This window comes from Mirounga angustirostris, unplaced genomic scaffold (genome assembly GCF_029215605.1).
Source record: "Mirounga angustirostris isolate CCGP_5_RB_7025 unplaced genomic scaffold, mMirAng1.0.hap1 SCAF_2, whole genome shotgun sequence".
In the NCBI taxonomy this organism is placed as follows: domain Eukaryota; kingdom Metazoa; phylum Chordata; class Mammalia; order Carnivora; family Phocidae; genus Mirounga; species Mirounga angustirostris.
This window is the reverse complement of record NW_026991710.1, coordinates 1,506,389-1,532,855: the sequence shown is the minus strand read 5'-3', so window position 1 is coordinate 1,532,855 and position 26,467 is coordinate 1,506,389. Positions and strand designations below refer to the sequence as shown.

At 53.8% G+C, this 26,467-nt stretch overlaps 1 protein-coding gene across 5 annotated transcripts in view; it reads left to right on the top strand.

Moving 5' to 3' along the window:
* The window catches only part of ZFYVE28 (zinc finger FYVE-type containing 28), a 108,353-nt gene that overhangs the window by 66,925 nt on the left and 14,961 nt on the right, over positions 1–26,467 (top strand). For 3 of the 5 annotated variants that reach the window (XM_064584150.1, XM_064584149.1, XM_064584151.1), the window contains exons 7-8: positions 8,012–8,113; positions 14,222–15,436. In XM_064584150.1, the coding sequence (XP_064440220.1) occupies positions 8,012–8,113; positions 14,222–15,436 (1,317 nt within the window). Of the gene's footprint in view, positions 1–281; positions 1,583–8,011; positions 8,114–14,221; positions 15,437–17,480; positions 17,586–17,694; positions 19,860–26,467 lie in introns of those variants that run through there. The other 2 variants (XR_010409235.1, XM_064584152.1) reach the window with 2 other exon arrangements.

Sequence of the window (26,467 nt, the reverse complement as noted above, 5' to 3'; positions counted from 1 at the left end):
GTACCCCAAGGCAGGAGGTGCTCGGTCTCCAGCCCTTCCTTCCATTGTCCTTTTCCCTGAGAGACTGTCTCCTCCCTGAGTTTACCCGTCAGGGAAAGCAGGAGCGCGTCCCAGCTCGCCAGAACGCCCACACTTTACAATTGCCTTAATCGCTAGAATCTGCCTTCACCTGAAGCTGAGGGAGGCAGAGGACAGATGTCCCTTAGGGCCAGCTCTGGTGGCCTGGCCCAAAGTGGGCCCTCAGTGGGCCGCACGATTTTGTCACATCGTTTGCTTTCTAGGCAACGGCTCTCTGCGGCCACACTCATGTCGAAGACAACGCTGCTTTGAGCCGGGGCCTTGCTTCTACGGGTCTGGGCCGCGGGTTTGTGAGCAGAGCGGGCTTTGTCCCCTTCCTCTGCGTCACACGGTTCACAGGCTGCTTTTCCGGAAGCCCTGAGACCCTGGCCTGGCTGTGTTTCTTCTCTAAAACTCCTTGGCGAGTGCTTGAAGCTCAGGATCCAGCGCCCCCCACCACTGAGCCGCGGCAGGGATGTCGTCACGCTGGTGGGGTTCCCAGGCTGGCTTTCCTTTGGAACTGCCTTACAGTGCACGTGGATGCTGGTGTGGGTGCACACTGACCGGCGTGCTCTGATGAGCCGCGTGGCCCCTCGGAGGCTCGTCCGGGGACACGAGGGACTTGCGCTGTCTTAGACGGAACCTGTTCTAATCTTCAGGGAAGTGCTCAGACTCTCGCAGTCAGTTTAAAATAAAACCCATTTAGAATAAAGACGAGGCATCAGACAGCCTGAGTGCGTGGTGTCCAGGTTCTCACACGCGAGCCTGCTGAGCGAGTTTGTTCAGCCTTTACCAGCCTAGCTGTTGGCGCTGGCCCAGACCCGGTGGTCATGGACCGTGCTCTCAGGCCTTCCCACTCTCACCGAGCAGCCCCCCGAGGCCACTTCTCCCTGACCTGATTCACTGCGCCCTGTTTGCAGACTGCTGCTGCCCTGTGGACATCTGAACTTCTGCTCCTTCTCTGTCCCCTGGTCCTGGGAGGGAGAGTGAGGGCCCCAAGGGCTGGGCCTTTGTCCCTGTGCCCCCTTCCTGGCAGCACCGTGTGGGGTGCCCTTGGAATCCCCCAGGACAGGAGGGAAGGCTCTGAGTCACAGCTAAGTGAGGCAGGTTTTGGAGTTGGAGTGAAGGGAGAGCAGGTGCAGGGAGGCCCGCCAGGAAGTAGGAGCTGATGCAGGATTTAGGGAGCAGAGGTGCTGGGCTTGGCTGGGCCAGGAGGACGGCTGCACGATGGCCACCCCAGGTCCACCTCAGAGCGTCAGCAGCCCTCCCTCAGAGCCAGGCTGTGCGGGCTCTAGGGCACATGAGGCTGTAACTGGAATTCTCCATCCTTCGGAAGGAGGAGTAGAGCGGTGAGCAGCTGTTGCCAGAGCTGCCCCTTCAGGGTCACTTCCCCCGGCGCCGGAAGCCCCCCTCCTCCCTCATTGTCCACGGCAGCGCCACAGCTGCACAAGGTGGGGCCGGGACTTGCTCGGTCCTGTACCTGCCCAGCGAGCATGTGTTGAGCACCTGCTGTGTACCTGGCCCTGTGCTTGTCCCCAGGGGTACCGGGACGCCCACGGGGCAGGTGCACAGGTAGGAGAGAAGCAGTTGCCGTGGAGTGTTCTGGTTGCTGGGGTAGGATAGGACCTTGGGGCAGAAACCCTCTAGAGAGGACAAGAGCTGCGAGCATGAGGGGCGGCTCCCCAGTGCTGGAGCAAACTCTGGAAGCTGGGGTGGGGGCCGGGCAGGCAAAGGGGCGGAGGCAGCACCTTCGGCTGGAGGGAGAAGGGGCGGGCCATGGGACCTGTGTGGCACTGAGGCCAACTCTTGGAACAGCAGGCTTCCTGGGTCACATCTGTGATGTGTGTTCCTGGGACTCCAGGTGATACTCAGGGAGCACTGAGAACAGAGGGGTCTGGGGGTGAAGCCTCTCTACTGCTCCAGGCCCTCCCCCTGCCTTCAGGAGCTCCAGCCCCTTCCCACACGCCCTGCTCTGAGCTATTCCAGGAACAACACACCCTCTGAGGTGGCATGGCATCTCTGGCCCCATCACAGATGAGGAGACAGGCGCTAAGCGGCCAGAGGGGGCACGACCCAGCCCTGCCCCTGCCTGATGACCACTGGGTTCTGTGGCCCTGGGGAGGCCTGCCTGAGGCAGAGGTGGTAAGCCAAGCCCTGAGAGATTGGCAGGGATGGGGGAGGGCCGTGGGGGGGTCAGGAGGTTTAGGAGGCCAGTTGGACCAGTGCAGGGTGTCCACGGGGCTGGAGAGGGGTTTGGTCTTCTCCACACCAGCCAGCTCGGATGCCAGCCCTGGGCCCTGGGCCCCACCACCCACGCTTCCCCTGCGCCCCTGGTCCTGGTCCCCCTGACTTAGCATCACGTCCCCGCTGGGGGTGGGGACGCTGGGGACACATGTCCTGGGGGAAACTGAGTCTCCACAAGGTTCTGAATGTGACAAACTGGTTCACTTTTGGGGATTTATCTTAAGACATTAAGATATAAGTGAATGAAGACATTAACAGAATCTCCAGAGGTAGCGCCCAGTGAGTGGCCCCATCAGGGTGGACCTGGTTACTTGGGCCTGCCTGGAAGTCTCCCTTCACTACCCTCTTTCTGCTGCTGGTCCAGCCCTGGCCTCTGCTTCAACCTCTACACCTGTCCCTCCCTCTCCCCCCACACACAGTGAGAGGGACACCCTCCTCCTGGAGCTGCATCCCAGGCTGACCTGCCCAGAACCACTGAGACCCCAGGCCCTGCTCCCGCTCCAGCTGCAACCCACTCCTGTCCCCCCTCCCCCTCCCCCAGCGGGGCCAGCTCTGCTCCTCCCACCCCTCCTCTGTCTCCCCTCTGCCCCCCCTCCCCTCCTTTCTCCTCTCCTCTCTCCTCCCTTCACTCCCCTTTTCCTCCCCACCTCCCCCAGCAGCCCCATCCCTTCCCCTCTCTCATCGTTCCACCGCCTCCCACCACCTCCCACCCTGCAGTCCTACCACCAGAATTTTCCAGAAGCTGCTGCCCCATTTCGGGGGGAGGTCTCTGGCCTCCCTTTGTTTCCTTGCCCACCTGCTTCCCCACCAGAGACAGCCCCCTGTCCAGCCCCTTCCCAGTCTCCACACAACCTGCCTTACCTGCAGCCCTTCTCCTATAGGTGCTTACCTCTAGCAAGGTCGCATGTGTACTCTGGACTGTTTATTTTTAAAATACGTTATTTAGATATAATGCACACACCACACCACTCACCCACTTCTAGCGTACAATTCAGTGGTTTTCAGTAAATTTACAGAGTTGTTCAGCTATCACCATTAATTTCAGAACATTTTCATCCCCCCAAAAGGATACCCCTCCCCTTAGCTGTCACCTCCACCCCCTCCACTCCCACCTCTCCAGCTCTAGGAAACCACAGATCTGTTTCTGTGTCTGTAGATTTGCCTTTGTGATATTTCGTATAAAGGGGATTTGTGTTACATTCGCATCTCCCCACAAGCCTGGAAGCGCTACCGTGAGGAGTGTTCACGGACTGTTTTCCCTCATGTCCTTAGTGCTTGGCAGGTGGTGGCACTACTTTTGCAGAATTTGGTTGCATTGACCTGACAGGGCACAATCTGTGTTTAAAAAGAGTTTTAGAAGTTTATTTTTAATCATGAAAATCTGAGGGTGTGGATATCCAGAATTAAGGGATTATTTAAAAACAATACTCCAGCCATTTAGATAACATTGGTGAAAAATCCCCAAAGCCATGGAAAAACATTCCCAGTGTGTTGACTACAAAAAATTATACTAAACACTATGTCTCTACTTAACAAGACTTCTTTTTTTTTTTTTTTTAAGATTTTATTTATTTATTTGACAGAGAGAGAGACAGCGAGAGCAGGAACACAAGTAGGGGGAGTGGGAGAGGGAGAAGCAGGCTTCCCGCCGAGCAGGGAGCCCGATGTGGGACTCCATCCCAGGACTCTGGGATCATGACCTGAGCCGAAGGCAGATGCTTAACGACTGAGCCACCCAGGCGCCCTACTTAACAAGACTTCTTAACATGATAGCTATAACTTTTGTAAACAGAATCAAAGCAATAAATGTTAACTTTTTTTGTGTGGTAAAATAGACATAACACAAAATTGACCACTTTCACCCTTTTTGAATGTACATCAGTGGCGTTAAACACATTCACATTATTTAACACAATGTGTTAAACACATTCACATTCACCACCACCACCACCATCTCCAGAATTTTCCCATCACAACACCAACTCCCCGCTCCCTCCCTCCATCCCTGGTACCCTCTAGTCTACTTTTTCTCTATGAGTTTGACTCCTCTAGGGACCTCATATAAATTGAATCATACAATATTTGTCCTTTTGTGCCTGGGTTATTTCACTGAGCATCATGTTTTCATGGTTCATCCATATGGCATGTAGGAACTTCATTCCTTTTTTTTTAAGACTGAATAATATTCCATCGTATGTAATTAAATATTATTTTAAAGAAGAGATTTCCAATAACATCCAAAAGAAAAAAGTACCTGGGAGTAAATTTAACCAAGGAAGTGGAAAACATGTACACTGAAAACTATAAAACACTCCTGAAAACAATTAAAGACCCAATTAAATGAAAAGATAGCCCATGTTCATGGATTGGAAGGCTTACTATAGTTAAGATGGCGCTACTCCCCAAAGTTATATAAAGATTCCATACATTTCCTATAAAACTACCTTGGCCTTTTCTTTTTTTTGCAGAAATGGAAAAGATCCTCAAATTCATATGGAACCACAATGGGCCTTGAATAGCCCAAACAATATTGAAAAAGAAAAACAAAGTTGGAGAACTCGTATGTCTTGATTTCTGAACTTAATACAAAGTTATGATAATCAAAAGTGTGGTACTGTCATAAGGATAGACTGACAGGAAAAAATCAAGACAACAGAAATAAGTCAAATATCTATAGCCAACTGATTTTTGATAAGGGGGCCAAGACCATTCAATGAGGAAGTTAGTCTCTTCAACAAGTGATGCTGGGACAACTGGATAGCCATACACAGAAGAACAGAATTGGGCCCTGTGATGTGTCCACTAGCCTAGGCCACAGTACCCGGATATTTGGTCAAACCCCAGTTTGGATGTTGCTCTAAGCTATTTTAAAAATGAGATTAACATTTAAATCTTGATCTTGAGTAGGGCGCCTGGGTGGCTCAGTTGGTTAAGCGACTGCCTTCGGCTCAGGTCATGATCCTGGAGTCCCGGGATCGAGTCCCGCATCGGGCTCCCTGCTCGGCAGGGAGTCTGCTTCTCCCTCTGACCCTCCTCCCTCTCATGCTCTCTGTCTCTCATTCTCTCTCTCTCAAATAAAAATAAATAAAAAATCTTTAAAAAAAAAAAAATCTTGATCTTGAGTAATGTAGCTTACACTTCATAATGTGGGTGGGCCTCACCCAATCAGTTGAAAGCCTTAAGAGAAAACAGAGTTCCCCAAGTGAGAGGGAGTTCTACTTCCAGACTGTTGTCAGACTTAAGCTGCAGCATCAACTCTTCCCTGAGTCTCTAGGTCTCTAGCCTGCCCTCCCACTCTGCAGAGTTTGGACGTGGCCGCCATCCACAGTTGTGTGAACCAGTTCCTTAAAATAACTCTCCAAAAAACAAAAACAAAAACCAACCAACCAAACTCTACCCCCTCCCTACACACCTACACACACACACACACACACGCACACACACACACACACCCCTATTGGTTCTGTTTCTCTGGAGAACTCTGACTAATACAGAAGGTAAATCTTCACATTTCCTGGCTTGGCAGTAGATTCTTAGATTTGGCACAAAAAGCATGAGTGACAAATGAAAAAATAGGTAAATTGAACTTCATCAAAATTAAAAATGTTTGTGCATCAAAGGACATTATGAAGACAGTGAAAAGGTGACTTGAAGAATGGGAGTGGGGGCTCAGTTTTCCTCTCATGCTGGGCATCTGCCCCGTGCCCACCTGAGCCTGCCCCCCAACCCCGACCCCACGTGAGCCCAGCGGGCCCCTTCTCCCTCCACCTCTGCCAGGCTCAGCCCAGGGGCTGCTTTGCCCCTCCTTGGCAGTGACAGGAGTAGTGTGGCCTGGCGTGGTGCCCGTTCTGGGGGCCCTCCTAAGTAATGGGTTTGTTTCTGAGGCTCCAGACCAGGCGCGGTCAGCCCCGGGCCTGGTTCTCATGGCACTGATGGGGTAGCCAGTGTCCTCCCTGGGACCCAGGAGAGGAGTTGGGCTCCCTCCCTGCCCCCTTCGCTGCTTTCTGAAGGACAACATTGCCAGGAAGCCTTGGGCAGAGCTCCTTTTCATGGCCTTTGGGCCGAGACCACTGATTTACCCATGAAATTAAGGTTCTATCTTGGGAAGTTGTCCCCCGAACACTGTTAATTTAACCAGAACTGTCAGCTCGTGTCAGACCCATAAAACAGACTGGAAGGAATGGAAGGCTGGCCGGGGCGTCCTCTGCCATCTATCCCATTCCCATGCAGCCCTGACCCTCTGCCCCAGGAGGTAGCACAGCCCATGTTTTTCCTGTGACTTTTGAATCTTTCTTTGTGCACATGGAATCTAACCTTTTAAAGGGAAAACAGTCCATTCAGTTTTACCAGTTTTTCTCCCTGCCCTGGACGCATTCCTGAGCTAATGAGGACTCCATGTTGGATAGTGATGACCCGATCCCAGTGCAGACATGAGATTCTGTTCATTTGCAGAGAGAGACATGGGGACCCTTCTCCATTTATGCAAACAAATCCACAAGTCCCTCCCCCATTCTCTGACGAGGAAGCAAGGAGCAGGCGTTGTGTGTGTGTGGGGGGGGGTTCATTCCCTGGGCACCTTGATATGAGCTGTCTGGTCCCACAGAAGGGTCCTCCAGAGATGGGCCAGCTCTTGGAGAAGCAGGTCTGGACAGGATGGTGGGGCATGCTTGGAGCTGGGCAGGACTGTGCAGGTGAGATTGCCACAGGGAATGAATGAGGTGCTGCCTGTGGAATGGGGACCCCGTGGAAGGGCATTTGAGCAGAGCCAGATGGTGTGCCAGCCACGGGTCAGGAGAGAGAGGGTCCGTCCTGCCTGGGGGTGACGAGGCTGTTTCCAGTTTTGATGGGTGATGGAGCATGAGTCAGACCTCTAGGAGGGAAAGGAGGCTTGGGGACAGGCTAGGCAAAGGTCAGGGGGTGGGGGAGCCACGAAGCACACAGCTCACTGTGGGGGCCTCCCAGGGTTCCGGATGAGCAGGGCGGGGGTGCTGGGACTGGCTTGTCACAGTGTGCTGTGGGTCCGGGAGGCAGGAGAGGCTGTGGTCAGTGAGTTGGAAGGACTCACTCAGGGCAGCCCCTGAGCTTCAGAGTGTGGAGGCGGGTGAGGGAGGTCCGAGCCTGGGAGTCCCGTGGGAGGTTGGGAAGGCAGCCTGTAGGCCAGGTTTGTGAGAAGTCCCCCCTGTTTGCGCCAAGGGTCCCTGAGATGCTCCTCCAGCCCTCCTGGGACCCCCGCCAGGGCTCAGCCCCGGAGGCTCAGCATCTGCGTGCATTGGCGCGGGGCCGTGGGTGAATGGGTGGGTGGCAGGGGCCGCCAGCTCTCACTTCCCAGTTCTCCGTCACGTCTGCAGTAGATGGTACACCTCTAATTCTCATAAGCCTCTGCATGTGTATTAAATTTAAACACAAATCCAAAGTTCCCGTTTTCAAGGAGGTAGTTTTAGTAACAAATCTTGATGCTGATTTATCTGATTGCAGCAGTGATGTGAACAGATATATTTTTATGATTATTTTATGATCCCTCAAATGAACAACAGCTATCAGCTTCAGAAGATGATAAAGTCTGAGTAATTTTCAGTGCTTTTTTCTAAACATATTTAAGATTCAATCACAAAAGGCGAAGTGTGTGTGGTCTGAGTCCCTGGCTGTGGTCTGGGCTCGCCCCAGGGGGCTACAGGGCCTCACACCATCCTGGCTTTTGTCTTGAATGCAGTGGCCTCGTGGTCTACGCAGACGGACCCCTGAACTTGGACCGCAAGGCAGAAGACATGTCTGAGCTATTCCGACCCTTCCACACCTTGCTGCGGAAAATAAGGTGGGGGAGGGGCCGTGGGGGAGGGGAGGAAAGGGGGTGCTGCAGTCCCTGTTGGCCCCCAGCCCTCCTTTCTGTGAGGACGGGTGGGGCTCTTCCCAGTCCTCTCTGCTCACGTCAGAGGTGCTGCAACCTTGGTCTTTGTCTTTAGTTACTGGTTTATAATGTCTAGAGCCCCCGTGTAAGCCCCACACCCTTGTCTCCCCACAGAACCCAGCTCTTTGTTCTTGGCCGGTGACACAGTGACCATGGGCTTAAACTGTCGGTCACATGACCGCAGCCGCTATGGCCGAGGGCCCTCTGCGTGAGAGGGAGAGGCTGGGAAACGGGGTGATGTAGGTGCCCCCAGGGCCACACAGCCTGCAGGGGAGGGCTGTCAGCTGGGAGGGAAGCCGCAGGGCTGTGGCTGGGGCCCAGGCGGGGGTGGGTGCTTGCTAAGGGGCTTTCGTGAGTGCTCCCCCCAGCATAGGGGCGAAGGGCCCAGCTCCCTTGAGCACCAGTGCCCCTCCCATGCTGTGGCTTGTCCTGGCTCCCCGGGGTTCCACGTGGCATTGGTGTCCTCAGCCCCCTGTGTGCTGCCCTGTGGGCTTGGTGGTGCCTGGTCTGGGTGACTGTCCTCTGCTCTAAGGGGTTCCCCTCAGCTTTTAGCAGCAACAGGCCTCAAGCCAGCCCCCTCCATCTTGTGCCTCCCCACAAACCCTCATTTCCCAGTGGCCTGGAGCCCTTCCGGGGGTGGCCCCTCGGAGCTGAAAGCGCCCAGCTGTGGCCTCCTGGACGGATTCCACAGCAGGAGGCTGTGGGCCCTGGTCCTCCAAGCTCCTCCCTGGCCCCGTGGCCTCGGACTCAGAGGTCTTTCTTACCGTGGCTCTGGTTTCTGGAAGCTCCCTTCCATGCCTTTGGTGGAGCTGATGACCCCGTGGACTCTTGCATGGACTTCCTGGGTCCAGCAGGACTGCCCAGCCCAGGGCAGCCCAGGGCCGGCTTTCCTTTCCTGGTGCCAGTTCTTGCAGAGAGCTGGAGAGTCCCCTGCTCCAAGCTGCCCTTGGCCCCATGAGGAGCCCAAGTGCTGTGAATCCAGACAGCAGACAGTGCCCAGCAGGGTGGTCCTTGGAGAGTCACTGGCTCTGGGGGCGGGCAAGGCACAGCCTGGGTCCTGTGACGGGTGCTTGGTCCAGACCATGGCTCATCCGAGAGATAGCTGCAGCTGCTTGCCTCGCACCCAGGCCCAGCTGTGGGCATTCCGGGCAAACTGCGACCCTGGACCTAGAGGCTGCTGCCCTCCCTGGTCGTCTGATGATGAATGAGGAGAGATGGTGGATGGAAGAGCAGGGGGCTGGGCACAGACGGGGTGCCTTGTGGGGGAAGGGCCAGTGCATGGGGATGGGGGGGCACTGGGCGCTGGGATGTGGGCGGGGGAGCGGTCCAGAGCATCAGAGACAGGTGCGACATGCTCTGAAGTCTGATGTACGTGATTGGAATCAGAGGAAGGAAGAAGGGCACCTGCTGGCTCAGTCGGGGTGGTGGGGCATGTGACTCTTGATCTCAGGGCTGTGAGTTTGAGCCTCACGCTGGGTGTAGAGATCACTTAAAAAAATAAAATCTTAAAAAAAAAAAGGAAGGAAGGAATTTTCCAAAACTGAAGAGAAATCTCTGCCCGCAGACCCAGGAGGCTCAAGAACTACAAGGAAGATAAATACAAGCATACTTGGGTATATCATAGTAAAATTGTTGAAAACAGAGGAAAAAAATCTTAAACACAGCCAGAGAAAAAGGACATATTTCTGGGAAAAGAACGTAAAATTGACAGCTATCTCCTGAGAAACAAACAAACAATGGGAGCCTGAAGGCAATGGAATGATGTTATTTCAAGTGCTGGAAGAAAACATCTGTCCACCATGAAGGCGAAATGGTGAGTTACTGAAAAGCAGAGGCTGAAGGGATACAGCAGCGGCCTGCCCACAGAGAAGAGTTAATTGGAGTTCTTCAGGCAAAGGCAAACGCCCAGATACAAATGTGGAAATGCAGGAGAGACTGCAGAAGTCTGTGTGGGTGGACGTGAATAAGTGTGCATTGTGCAGAACGATCATCACCATGTCTTGTGGAGTTCAGATACACATGGCATCGTTAACATTTGAAAATAAAATCAACGTTTTGCTACAAAAATTTTTTAAAAGAGGAAGGAGAACCAAATCACTTTGAAATTACAGTGTGAGAATTTGAAAAATTCAATACCTATTTTATGATGAAAATATCAATGGGGATTTCCTTAATCTGATGAGAGAGAGATGCATGCACACACACACATGAAGTTGAATCCTTCTGTCCCATTGTACACAAAAATTAACTCAAAGTGGACCCAGGACAGAAATGTGAGACCTGAGACAATAAAACTCTTACAAGACCACGTTGGACAAGTGCTCTACCATGTCGTGTTTTGGAAATGATTTCTTGGACAGGACACCAAAGACACAGGCGACAAAAGAAAAAATAGACAAATTGGACTTGAAAGTTTTAAAATTTTGTCCATCACGAGACACTCTCAACAGAGTAAAGAGGCAGCCCACAGGTTGGAGAAAATATTCTCACATCTTATACCTGATAAGGGATCGATACCCAGAAGCTATAGAGAACTCCTAAAACTCACCAAGAAAAACCAAACAACCCGATTCCAAAGGGCAAAGGATTTGAAAAGACATTTCTCCGAAGAAGATGTATGAATGGCCAACAAGCACATTAAAAGATGCTCAGCATCATTAACTGTCAGAGACGCGCAGATCAAAACCACAATGTAATTCTTCCTCCCACCTGGTAGGATGGGAGGAAGACAAATAACAAATAACAACAACAACAACAAAAAATAACAACAAATACTATGTGTTGGCAAGAATGTGGAGAAATTAGAATCCTGTGCCCCGTTGGTGGGAGTGCAAAATGGTAGTGCCGCTGTGGGAAAACACTGTGGAGGTCCCTCAAAAAATGAAAAATAGAATTGTGAGATGACCCAGCAATTCCACATCTGGGTATATTCCCCAAAGAGCTGAAAGTAGTGTCTCAGAGAGACGTGTGGACAGCCGTGTCCAAGAAGCATTATTCACGGTAGCTAAGGTGTGGGAGCAAGCCAAGTGTCCACTGATGGATGAGTGGAGAAGCAAAATGTGGTCCATCACACAAGGGAATGTTATCTGGCATAAAAAGGAAAGCAGTCCCGACACCAGCCACCACACGGATGAACCCGGAGGACATGCTTGGTGAACTAAGCGGCCACGAAAAGACAAACTATGTGTGATTCCAATTATAGGAGGGACCTAGACTAGTCAGAATCATGGAGACAGAGAGCGGGCGTGGGTGTTGGGCGGGGGGCTGGGGGTGAAGTGTGCTGGTAGTGTTTATGGGGACAGAGTTGCAGGTTTACAAGATGAATGTGTTCTAGGAGCGGATGGTGGGGGTGGTGGCGCTAGGATGTGAATGTATTTAGTGCCACTGAATTGTCACTTAAAATGGTTAAGATGGTAAATTCCATGTCATAGTAGTTCTATCACAATAAAAAATTTAAATATCGTCTGCAGTAATGTCAGTAAGTATCAGCTGCTTAAGCATAAATCTGCGGTTGTCTAAGGCCGCCACTGAAAGTTAGGAAACATTACTGGCATGAAATGTTAAAGATGTAGAGAGAGAGTGATTCCATATTCAAGGAGTGAAGAACTTAACATTGCAGACATGTCCATTATCCTCAAATCAATCTATGAATTCTGCGCAGTCTCAGTCAGAATCTCAGGAGGTTTTTGTCTCTTTTGGTAGAAACTGACAAACTAATTCTCAAATTCATGTGGAAATGCAAGGGACCTAAAGTAGCCAAAAAGAAGAAGATCACTGGAGAAAAAGAACATTATTTACCCACTCTACCCATGCTGGGCTTTGGTTCTTTCCAAATGATGCTGGTGTGACCACGCTTGTGAATACGTGTGCATTTCTCCTGCAGCAAAGCCGACAGCCCTGCTGGGCAGGGAGCGGCTTCCGACCCCGTCAACAGGACAGAGCCTAGAAACAGACCAACACGTCCGCGCCCCCCTGATTTATGACAAAGGAGACACAGCAGAGCAGTGGGGATGGTTGCTGTTTTCCAATAAATGGGCCGAGTCAGCAAATATCCATGTGAGGAAAAACGGGTCTGGATCTTTATCATAATCATACACAAGAATCAACTCCGGATAGATCACAGATACACACGTGGAAAGTAAAACAATGAAGATTGCCGAGGAAAGCAGCAGGAACATCTTTGTAACCTTGGAGTAGGCAGATTGCTTAAATAGGACAGAAAAAAAAGGGGGTGCCTGGGTGGCTCAGTCGTTAAGCATCTGCCTTCGGCTCAGGTCATGATCTCAGGGTACTGAGATCGAGCCCCATGTCGGGCTCCCTGCTCTGCGGGAAGCCTGCTTCTCCCTCTCCCACTTCCCCTACTTGTGTTCCCTCTCTCGCTGTGTCTCTGTCAAATAAATAAATAAAATCTTTTTAAAAAAGAAAGAAAGCCCCAGAGTTGGGGAACAGATCCATCAAAGAATTCAAATCCAAAACATAAAGAACTCCTGCCGATCTGTAAGAACAAGAGTGATTACCCAACTAAAAATGGGCAGAAGACCTGAAAAGGCCTCACAGAGGGTACATCGAAGGGCTGCCAAGCGTGCACGCCGGTGCGCACTCCATCACTCAGCAGGCTGAGCAGTTTAAAGTGAAAAACGGCAGGAGTGCCTGGGGGTGCCAGCGACCAGGCCTGAGAGCCGCAAGGGAATGTCCCAGGTGCACAGCGTGAGCCCCGCAGCAAGGTGCAGGTGTGTCCCCCTGGGAGGCGCTCCAAGAGGGTGGGCAGCCAGAGCCCAACAAGTGTTGGGCAGATTCTTACCCATGAGACTGGACCATCGACAACCATCACCAAGTAGGGTTGTCGGATCCAGCAAGACAAAACCAGCAGAACCCTCCGAATTTGAATTTCAGATAAGCAGTGAGTTTATCTTGCACTTTCTCAGTGCAAGAATGTTCCACATGCTCCTCATTTGGGACATTCTTATTCTAAAAAATATTCATATGCTTAAGAAGTATTTGTTGTTTATCTGAAACTCAAATTCAACTGGCCATCCTGCGTTTCCCCTGGCGGCTCTATACAAATATGATATTGCCAAACAAAATCTGCCTCTAGAGAGTGTGGACAGCACATTCCCATTTACGCAGGGAGTGACAAGAGGCAAGACCACCTCAGTCTTTGGAAGTCAGGGTGGTGGGGGTGGCAGGGAGTGAGCAGGGAGGCACGTGAGGGCCTGCGAGCCTGGTTCACCGCCCGCCGTTGGATCTGGGTGCTGTCCGCGTGGGCGTGCTCAGTTTATGAAGAGTCACAGGCTGCGCGTTTCCGGGAAGTACACTTTTCCATGCGTTTCCAAGACTGCACGGGAGTCTTTAATCTGGACTCAGACCTACACTGGCAGAGAGCAAGGCGCATCCACGTAGAGCTGCTCTAGACGCATCCCAGGCGTTGCCACATTAACTCCCTTCAGGTCACTGGTTCAGTGCCCCTTCCTCTAGGAAGCCTCCCCAGACTACGTCAGGTGTGTTCATGTGCCCTCCTGCCCGTAGGCATTTTCTTTTGTTGTAGTTGCTGTTGTGATGAAGTCATCATTCACAGAAACGGTGTTTATTACCTGCATCTTCCAACGTAGCCCCAAGGGCATGACGGGCCTGAGCTGTGCCTGCACGTCTCTCCATCTGGCCCAGAAAGGGCGCTCGAGAACATGTGTGGAGTGAGAGCCTGTATGTGAACCAACATTTTGTTTTTACTCCTAGAAGGTTTTCTTAACACGATGATCGCGTCCCTAAGAACCAGGGCCTTCTTGTTTTCCGCAAGAGTTGTGAGAGCCTCACTTTTGAGAAAGAAACCATCGCAGGAAGGCAGTCATCCGTCCCCGTGGCCGCCGTCCGACCTGTGGCTCGGGAGGATCCCCACAGACACCTTGTTGCTTCCCTGCGGATGCAGCTGCCAAGCACGCTGTGTCTGTCCGCTCTCGGCCAGGGGGCTGGTGTGGCCTTTGGGACCCTCACCCGTGGTTTTTGTCTTGACCCTTGTAGGGATTTGCTGCAGACCCTGACCGAGGACGAGCTTCACACGCTGGAAAGGAACCTCTGCATTTCCCAAGACGTGGAGTTCCCCATCCGTGCAGACACCCAGGTGCCCCCAGCCCTGGCACCGGCCTTCCCCTCACCCCTTCCCGCCGAGGAGCTGCTCTCAACCAAGGCCAAGAACCCGGAGGCGGAGCTGGCTTGCTCCATGCAGTACGACGACCAGGAGCTGGAGCAGCTCAACCGCATGGTCCACAGGGCGGGGGACGAGATGTCATCCCTCCTCTCCCCGCCCAGTGCCTGCCAGTCCCCAGCACGCCGGCCAGGGGTGGAGGGCAGCCCCCATGGGGAGGCGTCCCCAGGCAGTGCACGGCTGCGGCCGGGCAGCGACGAGGAGGAAGGAAGGGTGTTCTTCATGGATGACGTGGAGGGGGCCGCAGAGGCCCCGGGCGGCTCGTCCGGGTGGGCGGGCAGCACCAGTGCTGACCCCCAGGAGAGAGGGCAGGGCGGGGGGCGCGGAGAGGCGGAGGAGGGGGACCTGAGCAATAACAATGACGTCCCTCACGACAAGATGTGGGCGCTGGGCCCCAACTCCTGCAGCTGCCTGGATGGGCAGCCGCACCTGGACGGCTGGGAGGGGGGCGTGGACGCCGCGGAGACGGCCGAGATGATCGCCCACCGGACCGGGGGCATGAAGCTCTCAGCCACCGTCATCTTCAACCCCAAGTCAACGCCCGCCGTGGGCTCTGCCGTCTCTGCCACGGAAGCCTCCAGGGACGGTGTCTCCCCGTCGGAGCCTGCAGCCGAGGGGACAGACGGTGGCTCCCACAAACTCAGCACCGCGGCCACCAGCTGCCTCCTTAACTCCTGCGTGTGCTGCGGGGGCTGTGGGGGCGGCAGGGAGGACGCCGCCGCCCAGAGTCTGCGGGACAAGTGCGGCCGGGGAAGCGTCATCAGCACCTCTGAGCTCGGCTCCGCCAAGGGCCCAGCCCAGAGACAGGAGGAGGCCCGGCCTGTGCTGGAGGCACTGCCCTCAGAGGACGCCCCCACTTCCAAGTGCCTGACACACACCTCGGGGCCTCAGCTGGACACCGCAGACGGGTCACCTGGAGCGGACAATGGCATGGCTGGGCCGCAGGACAAGGGGCAGCCCTCGAAGGCCAGGGTGGAAAGTCAGCAGGGAGAGGCGGCCGAGGAGGAGCCTCAGCGCCTGTCGGGCTCCAGGTAAGAGCCATCTCTGCCCGCCCTGGATTCCTCTCTTTGCATTCAGGGCTCATTCCCACGGGGCTCTCGGTGTGGGGGTGGGGGGAGGTGGCCAGTGTGGGACACCTACGCCACGGGGAGTTAGGCAGCATATATCAGCCTGGTCGCCCAGTCCAGCGGAGAAATGTCCCCCAGTGAGTCCCTGCCCACCCTCCTTCTGATGTTACAGGCACCTCTCAGGTGGTGTGGGCACAGTGCCAAGCCCTCTGCCCACCCCCTTTCACCACCGTGGCCCATCCTGGCCCCAGGTGATCCATGTCTGTCCGGGGGCGGGGTGGGGGCAGGGACTGGGCAGTGGACACCCCTGAACATGCTTTCCACTTTGATCACTGTGGTGGCCTTGGCCCAGCGCCCACCTGACCCACGCGGCTGCTTAGCTCCCGTGGGGTTGCAGTTAGCTGTGTGGATGCTCAGCAGTGGACGTGGCGCCCCTGGGGGCCGTGCTGGGATCCCGGGACCACCCTGGGGCCACCCTGGGTATGTTCTCAGGCAGTGCCCCCAGGACTCTGTTCTCTCCGCCCCCCGCCCTCCCCAGGGGCGCTCCTATGCTCTTCTCCAGAGGCAGGGGACCAGGAAGGGGGGCCGAGGTGGGGGCATGGGTCTGCAGGGCCCTGGCGTCTGCACACCTCTTTTGACTCAAGGCCGCTCTCCCTTCCCTTGCTCCCCACACCCTGGACATATCCTGATGAAGCACATTCAGTGAGCGTTGCCCCCACGCCCGCCATGTGCCTGCGACATCCTCAGCATTGGGAAGGGGGTGCTGGGCTCACACGCGACGGTTGAATTGTCACAACCCCTGGTCCTCTCCCTGGGGCGCTGCCTGCTGGGTCTGCCGGCAGGAGGTGGGAGGACGGGGGTGGGGGGGGTTCAGGCTGGAAGCCGGACACAGCCCCCGCGGCCACGGTCCTCTGGCACTGTGTGACAGGGGCTGGCCAGGACCCCACGGGTGTCAGGGCCACCGTTCCACGTCCCCCAGGAAGCTCCGTGTGGGGTTCCTGAGCCCCGGACAACCACTAACTTACCCTCTGTCTCCGTGGATTTGCCTCTTCTGGACAGTTCCATGCACAGAATCACATGGTACATGAGCTTTGATGCCTGTCTCCGTTCCCTGAGCGTGATGTCTCCAAGGCTCGTCAGTGTTGGGGCAAACATCGGTGGCACTTCTTTCCTTTTTGTGGCTGACTGATATTCTGCTGGACAGACAGAACACGGTCTGTCTGTTCATCCGCCGGTGGGCGGGTGTTGTTTGTATGTCGGCTGTCATGAATGATGCTGCTCTGCAGAATTGCGTCCACACTCTTGTGTGGTCAGAGGTTTTCTTTCTTCTGGGTGTAGATGCAGGAGGAGACTTGGTGGGTCATACGCTGACTCTGCAGCTTTTTGAGGGGCTGTCAGCTGTTTCCCGGAGCCTCCACGGTGCATGCTCCCGCCGGTCATGCGCCGGGCCCCGCGTTCTCTACATCCTTGCCAGCGCTCGTTGCAGCCCCAGCGTTGGTTAACTGGCTCCTTTGTCCTTCGAGCACACAACTAAGCCCCCGGTGTTACAGCAGGTCATTTTACCCCATTTAGCTCAAGATATGTAGAGATGGTCATTGACATTTAATTGTATAATTATCTCGAATATTCGCTTGGTTCCCATCAAATCTATAAACTACAGTGTATGCAGAGAAGTTTATCTCTTCACCTTGCTCTTCCTAAAGGTAACAGTTTTTAAGTTTTTTACAGTTTGCCTTTCAATTTTAAAAATAAAAGCAAAGATGTACACACATGCATTCTCCCCCCCACCCCCAGGGCCTCACCCTGCAAACACTCTCGTCCGCCCTGCTCTCCTGGCCTTCTAGCTGGGAGGCCTGGCCATCGTAGCTTCTGGAGGCGGGCTCACCTTCCCGTCCAGCCCATGTGGCTGAGCCAGCGCACCCTCAGGCAGGTCTTGTGCTGGCCGTGGGGCTGTGCCGGACTCGGCTGTTACAGACGGTGCAAACGTCTTCTCCTCTTTCCGATAAAGCTGTTTTTGAGATGCAAGCGCAGCCACGTCTGGAGGAATGAATTATTGTCACAACGCGCTGGACAGCTTTCTTCCTCAGGGCCCGCCGCACAGGGTTGATTATTGGTAAGTGAATCATCTTTCTGCAAGGATGATAGGAAATCATCAGAAATTCTTCCACAGGGTATGTGGATTTTTCAGTTTTTGACCTGCCCCCGCCCCTTTTCTGGTCCAGCCGGTGGACACCTACTCTGTCTCCTGCTTTCCTGACATTTCCCACGGTGGACACCGCTCGTTTGCGTTATGAAGATGGCTTCCCGGGCCCCATCCAGCTTCGCTCAAACGCTGAAGCTGAGCTGAGCAGAGGAAAGAGAAGCCCCACCGTGGCCTTGAGACAGTCCCATCTTCCCGGGAAGCTTTATCCAGAAGGTGCAGAGGGCCTGAGGAGGGAAGAATGTGGCAGGTGGCTGGTGATCAGGACAGCCATGCGTCTGGGCCAGGGCCTTGGACAGCGGTGCCCCCCTCCCCCCGGCGCCAGGGGCAGCCGGAATCAAGTCAGCCAGGTGTCGGCAGATGGGGCCCGTGGTCCACCAGCCGCAAATATGACAGGAGCACCATTCCCTCACGTCACAAGCTGACCTCATGGAGCGTGATCTAATAGTAATGCTGGAGGTGACAGTCACAAAAGACCAACCTCACACAGGCGGAACGTTTACCCGGATTCCAGCGGGGAGATTCCTGAAAGTCGGGTGTTGCTGTCCTCATGATGTCTCGAGGCTTCACGATGGAGACCGCGGGGCTCGAGTGCAGGGGCAGCCTGCAGATGGGGAGGCTGGTGTCTGCGTCGGCTCAGACTGCCCAGAGAGGTGGCTGGCCTGCAGCCTCCTGCCTGTCTGCCCCCCGCAGGTGCCTCTGCAGTGGGGACCGGCGGTGGCGGGAGGAGTGAGCAGCGGGTGTGGTGCTGGGCTCGTGAGCTCCCGGTCCCGTGGTCCCTCGAGGAGGTCACTCAGGCACAGCCTCACACCTCTGCGCGCCACACAGAGCTGGTCCAGGCAGGAAGCGCATGGAGCTGTGACAGAGGTCTGCTCATCCCGAGGACACAGGGAGTGGATTTTCCTGGTCAAGCAGAAGCCAGGTGGAAGGACCGGGCACTGGGCTCTCTGCCAGGCTGGCCAGAGGGTCTGGGCTGGAGAGGCGCCCTCTGGGGCATTCCCCCAGGCCCTACATTCAACCCGCTGCACCACAGACCAATTCCATCAGTGCTGTTGCCAGGTGCTGAGACATGGCCCCCTGAAGAGTCCTGGAAAGAATGTTCTAGAACCATGCGTTCTTCAGCTCTTTTTACTGGCCTCTCTCCTGCCTTTTCAGGAAAAGTTAGGATCTTTTTAAAGGGAAAGTTAGCATTTTTAAAAAGATTGTCGTTCCCTGTCTAGACTTACCTCACTGTTCCAGAACCTTCCATGCTCTTAAAGCCTGAATAAGCCACTTGTCTACAGCGTGGAGGCTCGGCCTGCCTCACATCTGTTTGTCCTTTCCACGGACATTTGACCAGAGTGTTTCCATCCTGCTGCCTTCTTTAAAAAATACCATAGGGTTGGGGCGCCTGGGTGGCTCAGTCGTTAAGCGTCTGCCTTCGGCTCAGGTCATGATCCCGGAGTCCCACATCGGGCTCCCTGCTCGGCGGGAAGCCTGCTTCTCCCTCTCCCACTCCCCCTGCTTGTGTTCCCTCTCTCGCTGTGTCTCTCTCTGTCAAATAAATAAAATCTTTAAAAAAAAAAAAAATACCATGGGCTCTCTTTTTCTTACTATAAACGTGGTCCCCGTTCATCATAGAAACTCTGAAAACGTTAGAAGAACAACAGAAGGAAATAAAAATCACCCCGAATCTTTTGAGCAGTTTTATTTTTTTCACTACATATTATGACCATTTCTCTGTAAAGCGCTTAAAAAATACTATTTCCATTGAATTCTACTGTATCCTAAGGACATAAGGACATAGCTAGTTTATTCTACATTTTCCCGTTTCCGTGTGTTTTTCCATGCTAGGTTAGCCTGTGGCCCCTCTCCCTTAGGGTTCTGTGTCTGCCCCTGGGGTTATGTCTTTAGAGCGGATCCTTGGGTCACCATGGCAAAGGCGCCACTTACCGCCACGTAAGGTCAGATTGCTCTCCAGACATGCACCCATTTATCAATTCATCATAGCAAGGTGCCCCCCTCCCCCCGAGACTTGAGAGGCAAAACACAACGCCCTGGTTGCTGTAGTTGGCTTTCCTCTGATGATTGGTACCCTGGGTACTTCTTCCTTCGTGTGCAAAGCGACCACTCCTGTCTTCTGCCTGTTTTCTGACTGGGTTTTCATGACTTGTTTACTGACTTGAAAGCGTTCCTTCTGTCTGGTGTGTCTGCTGTGGACAGATTTACCCCACGTGCTCCTTGCCCCCTGATTCCATGTGTTGGTGTCTTTTTTTTTTTTTTAAGATTTTATTTATTTGAGAGAGAGAGAGAAAGCATGAGGTGGGGAGGGTCAGAGGGAGAAGCAGACTCCCCGCTGAGCAGGGAGCCCGATGCGGGACTCGATCCCGGGACTCCAGGATCATGACCTGAGCCGAAGGCAATCGCTTAACCAACGAGCCACCCAGGCGCCTGGTGTCTTTTGATTTATAGAAGCCTTTCATTTTGTTTTGTGTAATTACGTTTATGAAAATTCTAGAGAAACCTTGTGGTTCTCGCTTTCCTTTTTTTCCTCTGGTTGGTTGTGCACTTTCCATCCCTCCTCTCCCCAAGGCCAGGGCATCCGGCTCATGTGCCGTGGCTTTCTTTGTTTTACCACTGACCCTGACCCGGTTTTGGAGGTCTGGGTGGTTCTGCCTTCTGAGATTGTCTCTGACAGTTGGGACTGATGGCCACCCTGACGCACAGGCAGGGTCACTCCAGTCTGGCTTCGGGCCACCTCGCTGCCTGTCCTGCTCTGGAGGCCTGCTCTGCAGTATTCAGTTCCCCAGCTGCATTTGAGAGTCTGGCTGGCGGCCCCCCTGCCTCTCCCTCATGCAGTTGGTGGGCCTCCCTGGCTGTCGTTTTGGGTCAAATGGTGAGAATCTGGAAGCGCTGTCCCCGGCACAGGCTTCTGAGCCTCTGCTCCGAACAGGTGACGTGTGCTCTGACCAAGTGCTCCGTCCTTGCAGGGGGAAACTGCTAGCAAGGCTCACCTGTTGTGATTCCTCACCTGTTCGGGTAGTGGTATAGAGGGCCTGTTCCCCCGCACCTGCAGATGCCGTGGGAGGCTGGGTCCAGGGGAGGGAGGGCGCCTGCGGCTGGATGCTTGACCTCAGCCTCCCCGAGCCTCCATTTGTCGGCTGCAGAATGGGCTAACAAGGGTCGCCTGCTCAGGTGGCTTCCGGGGGAGGAGCTGAGGCCACAGAACATTGTTCCTTCTTGTTACTCTGCATCTTCCTCGTTGTTACTTGTCTTCGTTACTCGCCGTTCCTCACCCGTCATTACTCATGCCGTGGCTCAGGATTGTTACTCACGGCCCCTTGCCATCTTGCTGTTACCAGTCTTGACTTTACCTCCCCGTTGCATCCCCGGATTTCACTGTTTCCAGGCCTCATTCACCACTCCGCACGGGTAGTGTGACCCCCGGGCAGGGTGACGTGGAGCACTGTGGTGGGACTCGGGCCCAAGCTGACAGACTCTGGACGACTCCAGCCTCCGGCGCCACCGCTGACTGAGCTTGGTTCTGGCCCGGCTCCTTTTCCAGCGGATCCCTTGCCTTCCTGTGTGGTGCTGCCCCGTCGGGGCCCCCCCGAGCCCCTCTGCCCACTGCCGGGGTTGGAACCCAGGCTCAGGGGTGTCGGGGCCCTGGGATGCCCGGGTCCATCCCCCAGCAGTATGGCTGCAGAGAGGAGCCAGCTCCAGGGCCCCTGGGCCCCATGGACCCTCCTCCCCAGACGGAGGGAACTGTTTGAGATCTCTGTCTGAGACCCTGCGGACCTCGGCCCCCTCCGTGGCCAGCCCAGGGGAGGGCAACACGTGGCTGCACAGACAGAGCTTCCTCCAGAAGCGTGTGGTGGCTGGCGAGGCCTCCATCACGTGGAAACCTTCCCCAGAGGCGTGGGGCGGGCTCTTCTGATGTGCCGTGGGCACGCCTCATCCAGTCGGCTTTCCCTCTAGCCGACCAAGTCCGGCTGGGCCCTCTGTGCCTGGGATCAGCCCCGCTGGCATATCTTCTGGCCTCCACGACCTGGAAGGGTGTGTGTCCCTTTCCAGTGTATGATCTGTAGCCTCAGCTTCTGGTGCAGGCAGTGGGGTGGTTGGGGGTGCCCCGGGGAACGAGGCCTGAGCCGGCACCTTCGAAGGTAAAGGGGATGTGAGCGGAAAGGACTGTGCTGCCTGGGCGGACTGGCCACTCAGTGACCCCAGACGTGGAGGAGCCGTTTCCTTGCCTGCCCCCCCGCCCCGGTTCTTCCTGGGGCTCGGCAGAAGACCAGCTCCAAGATGGGGTGACGGGCGGGGCGGGGCCTACCCCTGACCTCTCTCTGGCAGCTGCGGGGCCCCGGGCTTGTGTCCGCCCCATCGGGACATGCCCGTTGCTGCCCTTTCTGCCAGAGCCATTCTGGGGCGGGACGCTGGGGGCAGGCCTCGCTGCTGCAGCCATCCGTCCCCGGGGCAGGTGTCCCCCCCGCAGTGCAAAGAGGGCGAACCCTCCACCACGTCACGTCCCTGGAAGGAAAAACAAGAATGATTGAGTGGGTTAAAAATAGAGACAGACTTGGAATTAATTAGACTCTTGAAAAACAGATTAGGCGTAATGACTGTCAGCAAGTCAACTGCTAAGTGATGGGGCTGCGCGGCCGACGCGGGGCGGGACGGGAGCGAGCGTGGGCATGAGCTCAGAGGGCAGGTCAGGGCTGGGCTCTTGCCTGAGCCCCTCACTGCACCCGCCAGGCACCCTGCAGCAAGCACAGTGACCAAGGCCCATGCTGCTAGAAGCCCACAGGGTCGCAACAACCCTGTGAGGCCACGGGGAGTCCCACACCGGTAGGCACTCGGGTGGGGGTCCTGGGAGGGATGCTGCCCTTCTTGTTGATGGGCCTCCCCAGTGTCAGGGTCCTTCTTACGAACTCACAGCCAGGTGTGGAGCTGGCCTGGCTGAGGGGTGGTGGTGACTGCCTGGTGAGTGGGCACCCAGGACAGCTCCGTCCTAGCCTCCTCCCCCTGGTGGCCCCACCCAGCGTGGCCTTAGAAGGCCCCCCTCATTCCAGACAGCTCTTTCCTCCAGACTGGTTGCCTCCCTGCACCCCAGACATCTCACGTCCTCCCACCCTGCTGCTCCCTCCGCCTTTGTCAGTGCAGGACTGGGTCTGCTTCCCTCTTTCCCCACCTGCCCCACCCCGTGGGGGTGCAGTGCCAGGAAGAAGATAAAATCGATGCATAAGATGGGGAGTGACAGGTGGGCTCTGGGGCAGCTCCTGCAGTCAGAGCAATCAGGGGAGGCCTCCTTGGGGCGGTGACACCCCCTGAGACCTGAATGGAGGGCGGGGGACGGAGGGGATGTGCCCCAGGCAGTAGGTCCAGCAAAGGCCAAGGTGTCAAGCTTTTTAACCTGGGCTGTTTCGATGGCGGGAAGTGGTATCCACAGTGGTGTCAATCTGCGTGTCCTTGAGGACCAGTGATCAGTGATATTGAACATCTTTTCATGCGCTCCTCTGCCACCAGCCTGTCTTCTTTGGTGAAGAATCTACTGTATTCAAACCTTTTGCTGTTTCTTTCATTTGGGTTTTTCCTTATTGAGCTTTGAGCATTCTTCATTCATTCGGGGGTCCTTTATCAGATATAATTTGCAAGTATTTTCTCCCAGGCTGTGCATTGTCCTCTCATTCCAAGTATCTTTTGAAGAACAGAAGTCCTTAATTTTGGTGAAGTCCACAATTTGTCAACTTTTTTCTTTCATGGATTGCAATTTTGGTGTCATATCTAAGAGTTATTTTTATGACCCCAGATCACAGAGGTTTTTCTTCTGTTCTAGAAGCTTTATACTTTTCGTTTTTACATTTAGGTCTGTAATCCATTTGGGGCTAACTTTGTATATGGTGTGAGGTATGGATCAGAGTCTTATTTTGTTTTGCATAACGAAAGCCAGTTGCTTCAACCCGATTTGTTGAGAAAGCCCGTCCCTTCCCCACTGAATTGCCTTTGCACCTTTGTCAAGTCCGTCAGCTGTATCTTGTGGGCTTATGTCTGGACTGACTCGTCCGTTCTGTTCATCTGTCTGCATGGACACCAGTATCACTCTGTCTCGATTATGGTAGCTTTATAATGAGCCTTAAAGTCAAGCAGTATAAATCTACAGCTTCCTCTTCTTTTTCAAAGTCGTTTCAGTTATGCTGGGTCCTCTGTATTTCATGTGAATTTTAGAACCAGGTTGTCAATTTATAGGAAAAACAAAAGCAAAAACAAAAACAAAGCCTACTAGGACTTTGACTGGAATTTTGTTGAATCTACAGATCAACTTGGGAAGAATTAACCCCTTAATAATATCAAGTCTTCCAATTCATGAACATGGTCTATCTCTCCTTTTATTTATGTTTTTAATTCTCTCAGCAAAGTTTCATTGTTTTTACTGTAGAAGTCTTGCACATCTTTTTTCAGGTCAGATTTATCTCTAAGTATTTTATATTTGTGACACTATTGTAAATGATATTGTCTCGTAATTTCAATTTCTATTTGTTCATTGGTAATATCGGAAGATGTAATTGAGTGCTGTAAATTGGTCTTGTCTCCTGCAACTTTACTAAACTCACTTCATTAGTTACAGTAGTTCTTATGAAGATTCATCAGATATCCTGTGGATGATGATGTCACCGGTGAGAAAAGCCAATTTTATGTCTCCTTTTCAATTGGATATTGTTTACTTCTTTTTCTTGCATTTTTGCCCTGGCAAGGACCTCTAGTACAATGTTGAATAGAAAAGCTGACACAGGATACTTTTGCCTTGTTCCTGATCTCAGAGGGAAAACATTTACTACCTACTGTTGGCTGTAGGGTTTTCATAGGCACCTTAAGCAGGTTCAGGAAGTTCTCCTTTATCCCCAGTTTTCTGAGAGTTTTTATCAAGAATAGATGGGTTTTCTGAAATGCTTTTTCTGCATATTTTGGGATGATCATATTGTTCGTATTTTTTAGTCTGTTAATGTGATAAATGACATTGATTGATATTTAGATGTTGAGTTAATTTTACATTCCTGGGATGAACCTTACTTGGCCACTACGTATTATCCTTTTTATGTATTGTTGGCTTTGATTTGCTAAAATTTTGTTAAGAATTTTGCATCTGATGGTGAAGAATGTCAGGCAGCAGTTTTCTTTTCTCATAATGTCCTTTTCAGATTGGGTATCAGAGCAAAGCTGAGAGCCTAGGGTGAGTTGGGGAGCATTCCCACTTCTTCAATTTTCCAGAAGAGTTTGTGTAGAATGGGTACTATTTTTAGCTTAAATATTAGTTAGAATTCACCAGTGAAGCCATCTGGGCCTAGAGTTTTCACGGGGAGGTTTTTAAACTACAGTTTCAATTTCTTTGCTAGACGTGGGTTTGTTCAACTACCCAGTTCTTATTCAGTGAGTGGAAGAGCTTATTCACATAGTCCTCAGTCCCTGCTCCGTTCCGTCCTCTTGACTTCCGCTCAGACAGGCTGATACCAAATAGCTGGGCAATGGTCCTCTGCCTGGAGTCCCAGGGCTCCCTACACTCCTGGTTTCTGGGACCCAGGCCACCTGCCCCAGCCCCTGCCCCATGGCTGCCTCCTTGCACCCTGACCAGTGTCAGCTTTCTAGATGATCTCCGCACTCTCCTGCCTCTGGTCCTTGTTTGCTCCTTGGGTCACTGTCCCCAGCCTGTCTGCCATGACATCCCTCCCATCTCTGCTACACCACGTCACCATGTGCCTTTGATGAAACTCATGGGGAGCTTTGCCAGTGGCCCTGTCGAGTGCTGCGGCTGCATGTCCTTGCCATCCCTGTTTCACAGATTTGAAACAGAACCCCTCAGCGGGGGCAGTCCCTCTCATTTGTCTGACTCTGGTTTGGGGACCAACTACAGGGCCCCTGGGCCCATTCCCAGAGTCCAGCCTTGAGTCTCACATCTGTGATGATCCATCCTACCGGTGCCCACACCACCTCTCTTAGGCTGGGAGAAGCATACCTGTCCTAGCTTGAGTGAAAATAAGGGGCTGCCAAGGGTTGGAAGGTAGCTGGCCAAGCAGGACACCCTGGGATTTGGAGGGGGACGTCGGGGCTCTTGTCCGGTCTATCACATCCTGGGTTTTCTCCTTCCAACTCCTGCCCCTGCAGTGGACCTCTTCTGGGCCACTGCCCCTTAGCACGGTGCTGGCAGCCGTCCAGCCCAGCTTCCATAGCAGGATCCTTGCCCTCATCCCAGCCCGTGTGTGCAGTCTGGATGTTCGTGGCTTCAGGGGGCCACCCTGCAGGGGCAGCTCCAGGGGAGGGGGCTGGTGGAGTCCAGGCCTGCAGTACTGGGCCTCCAGGTATGACCGTCCCGCCCTCCTTCCCTGCAGCCCCGCGACCTATGTGTCCTTATTCTGCCCAGCTCCCTGCTCCTTGAATATCTGGGGCCTCCACAGTGCAGGGGTGGAAGCCGGGGCTTTGAGCAGTGTGCTTGGTAAGCGCTGACCCCTCCTCAGGATGCGGGGGGGCGGCCTGGCTGCTGCCCGGGGACTCCAGCAGCACCCTAAAGGGCTTGTCTCCTCCACCGTGGGGCCAGGAGACTCCCCTTCTGAACAGCCACTTCCTCAAGCAGAGCCTTTGCTCCCGTCTTCTTGGAGGCAGATACGAGAAAACAGGTTTAAATTGCTGAGTGTGGCATAGCAGGGAGGCCCAGATGCTGTCTGCAGTCCATCACCCACGGCTTTGTTCACCAGCCATGGAGCCTTCTGTTCTCAGAGCTTTTATTTATTTATTTATTTATTTATTTATTTATTTATTTAAAGATTTTA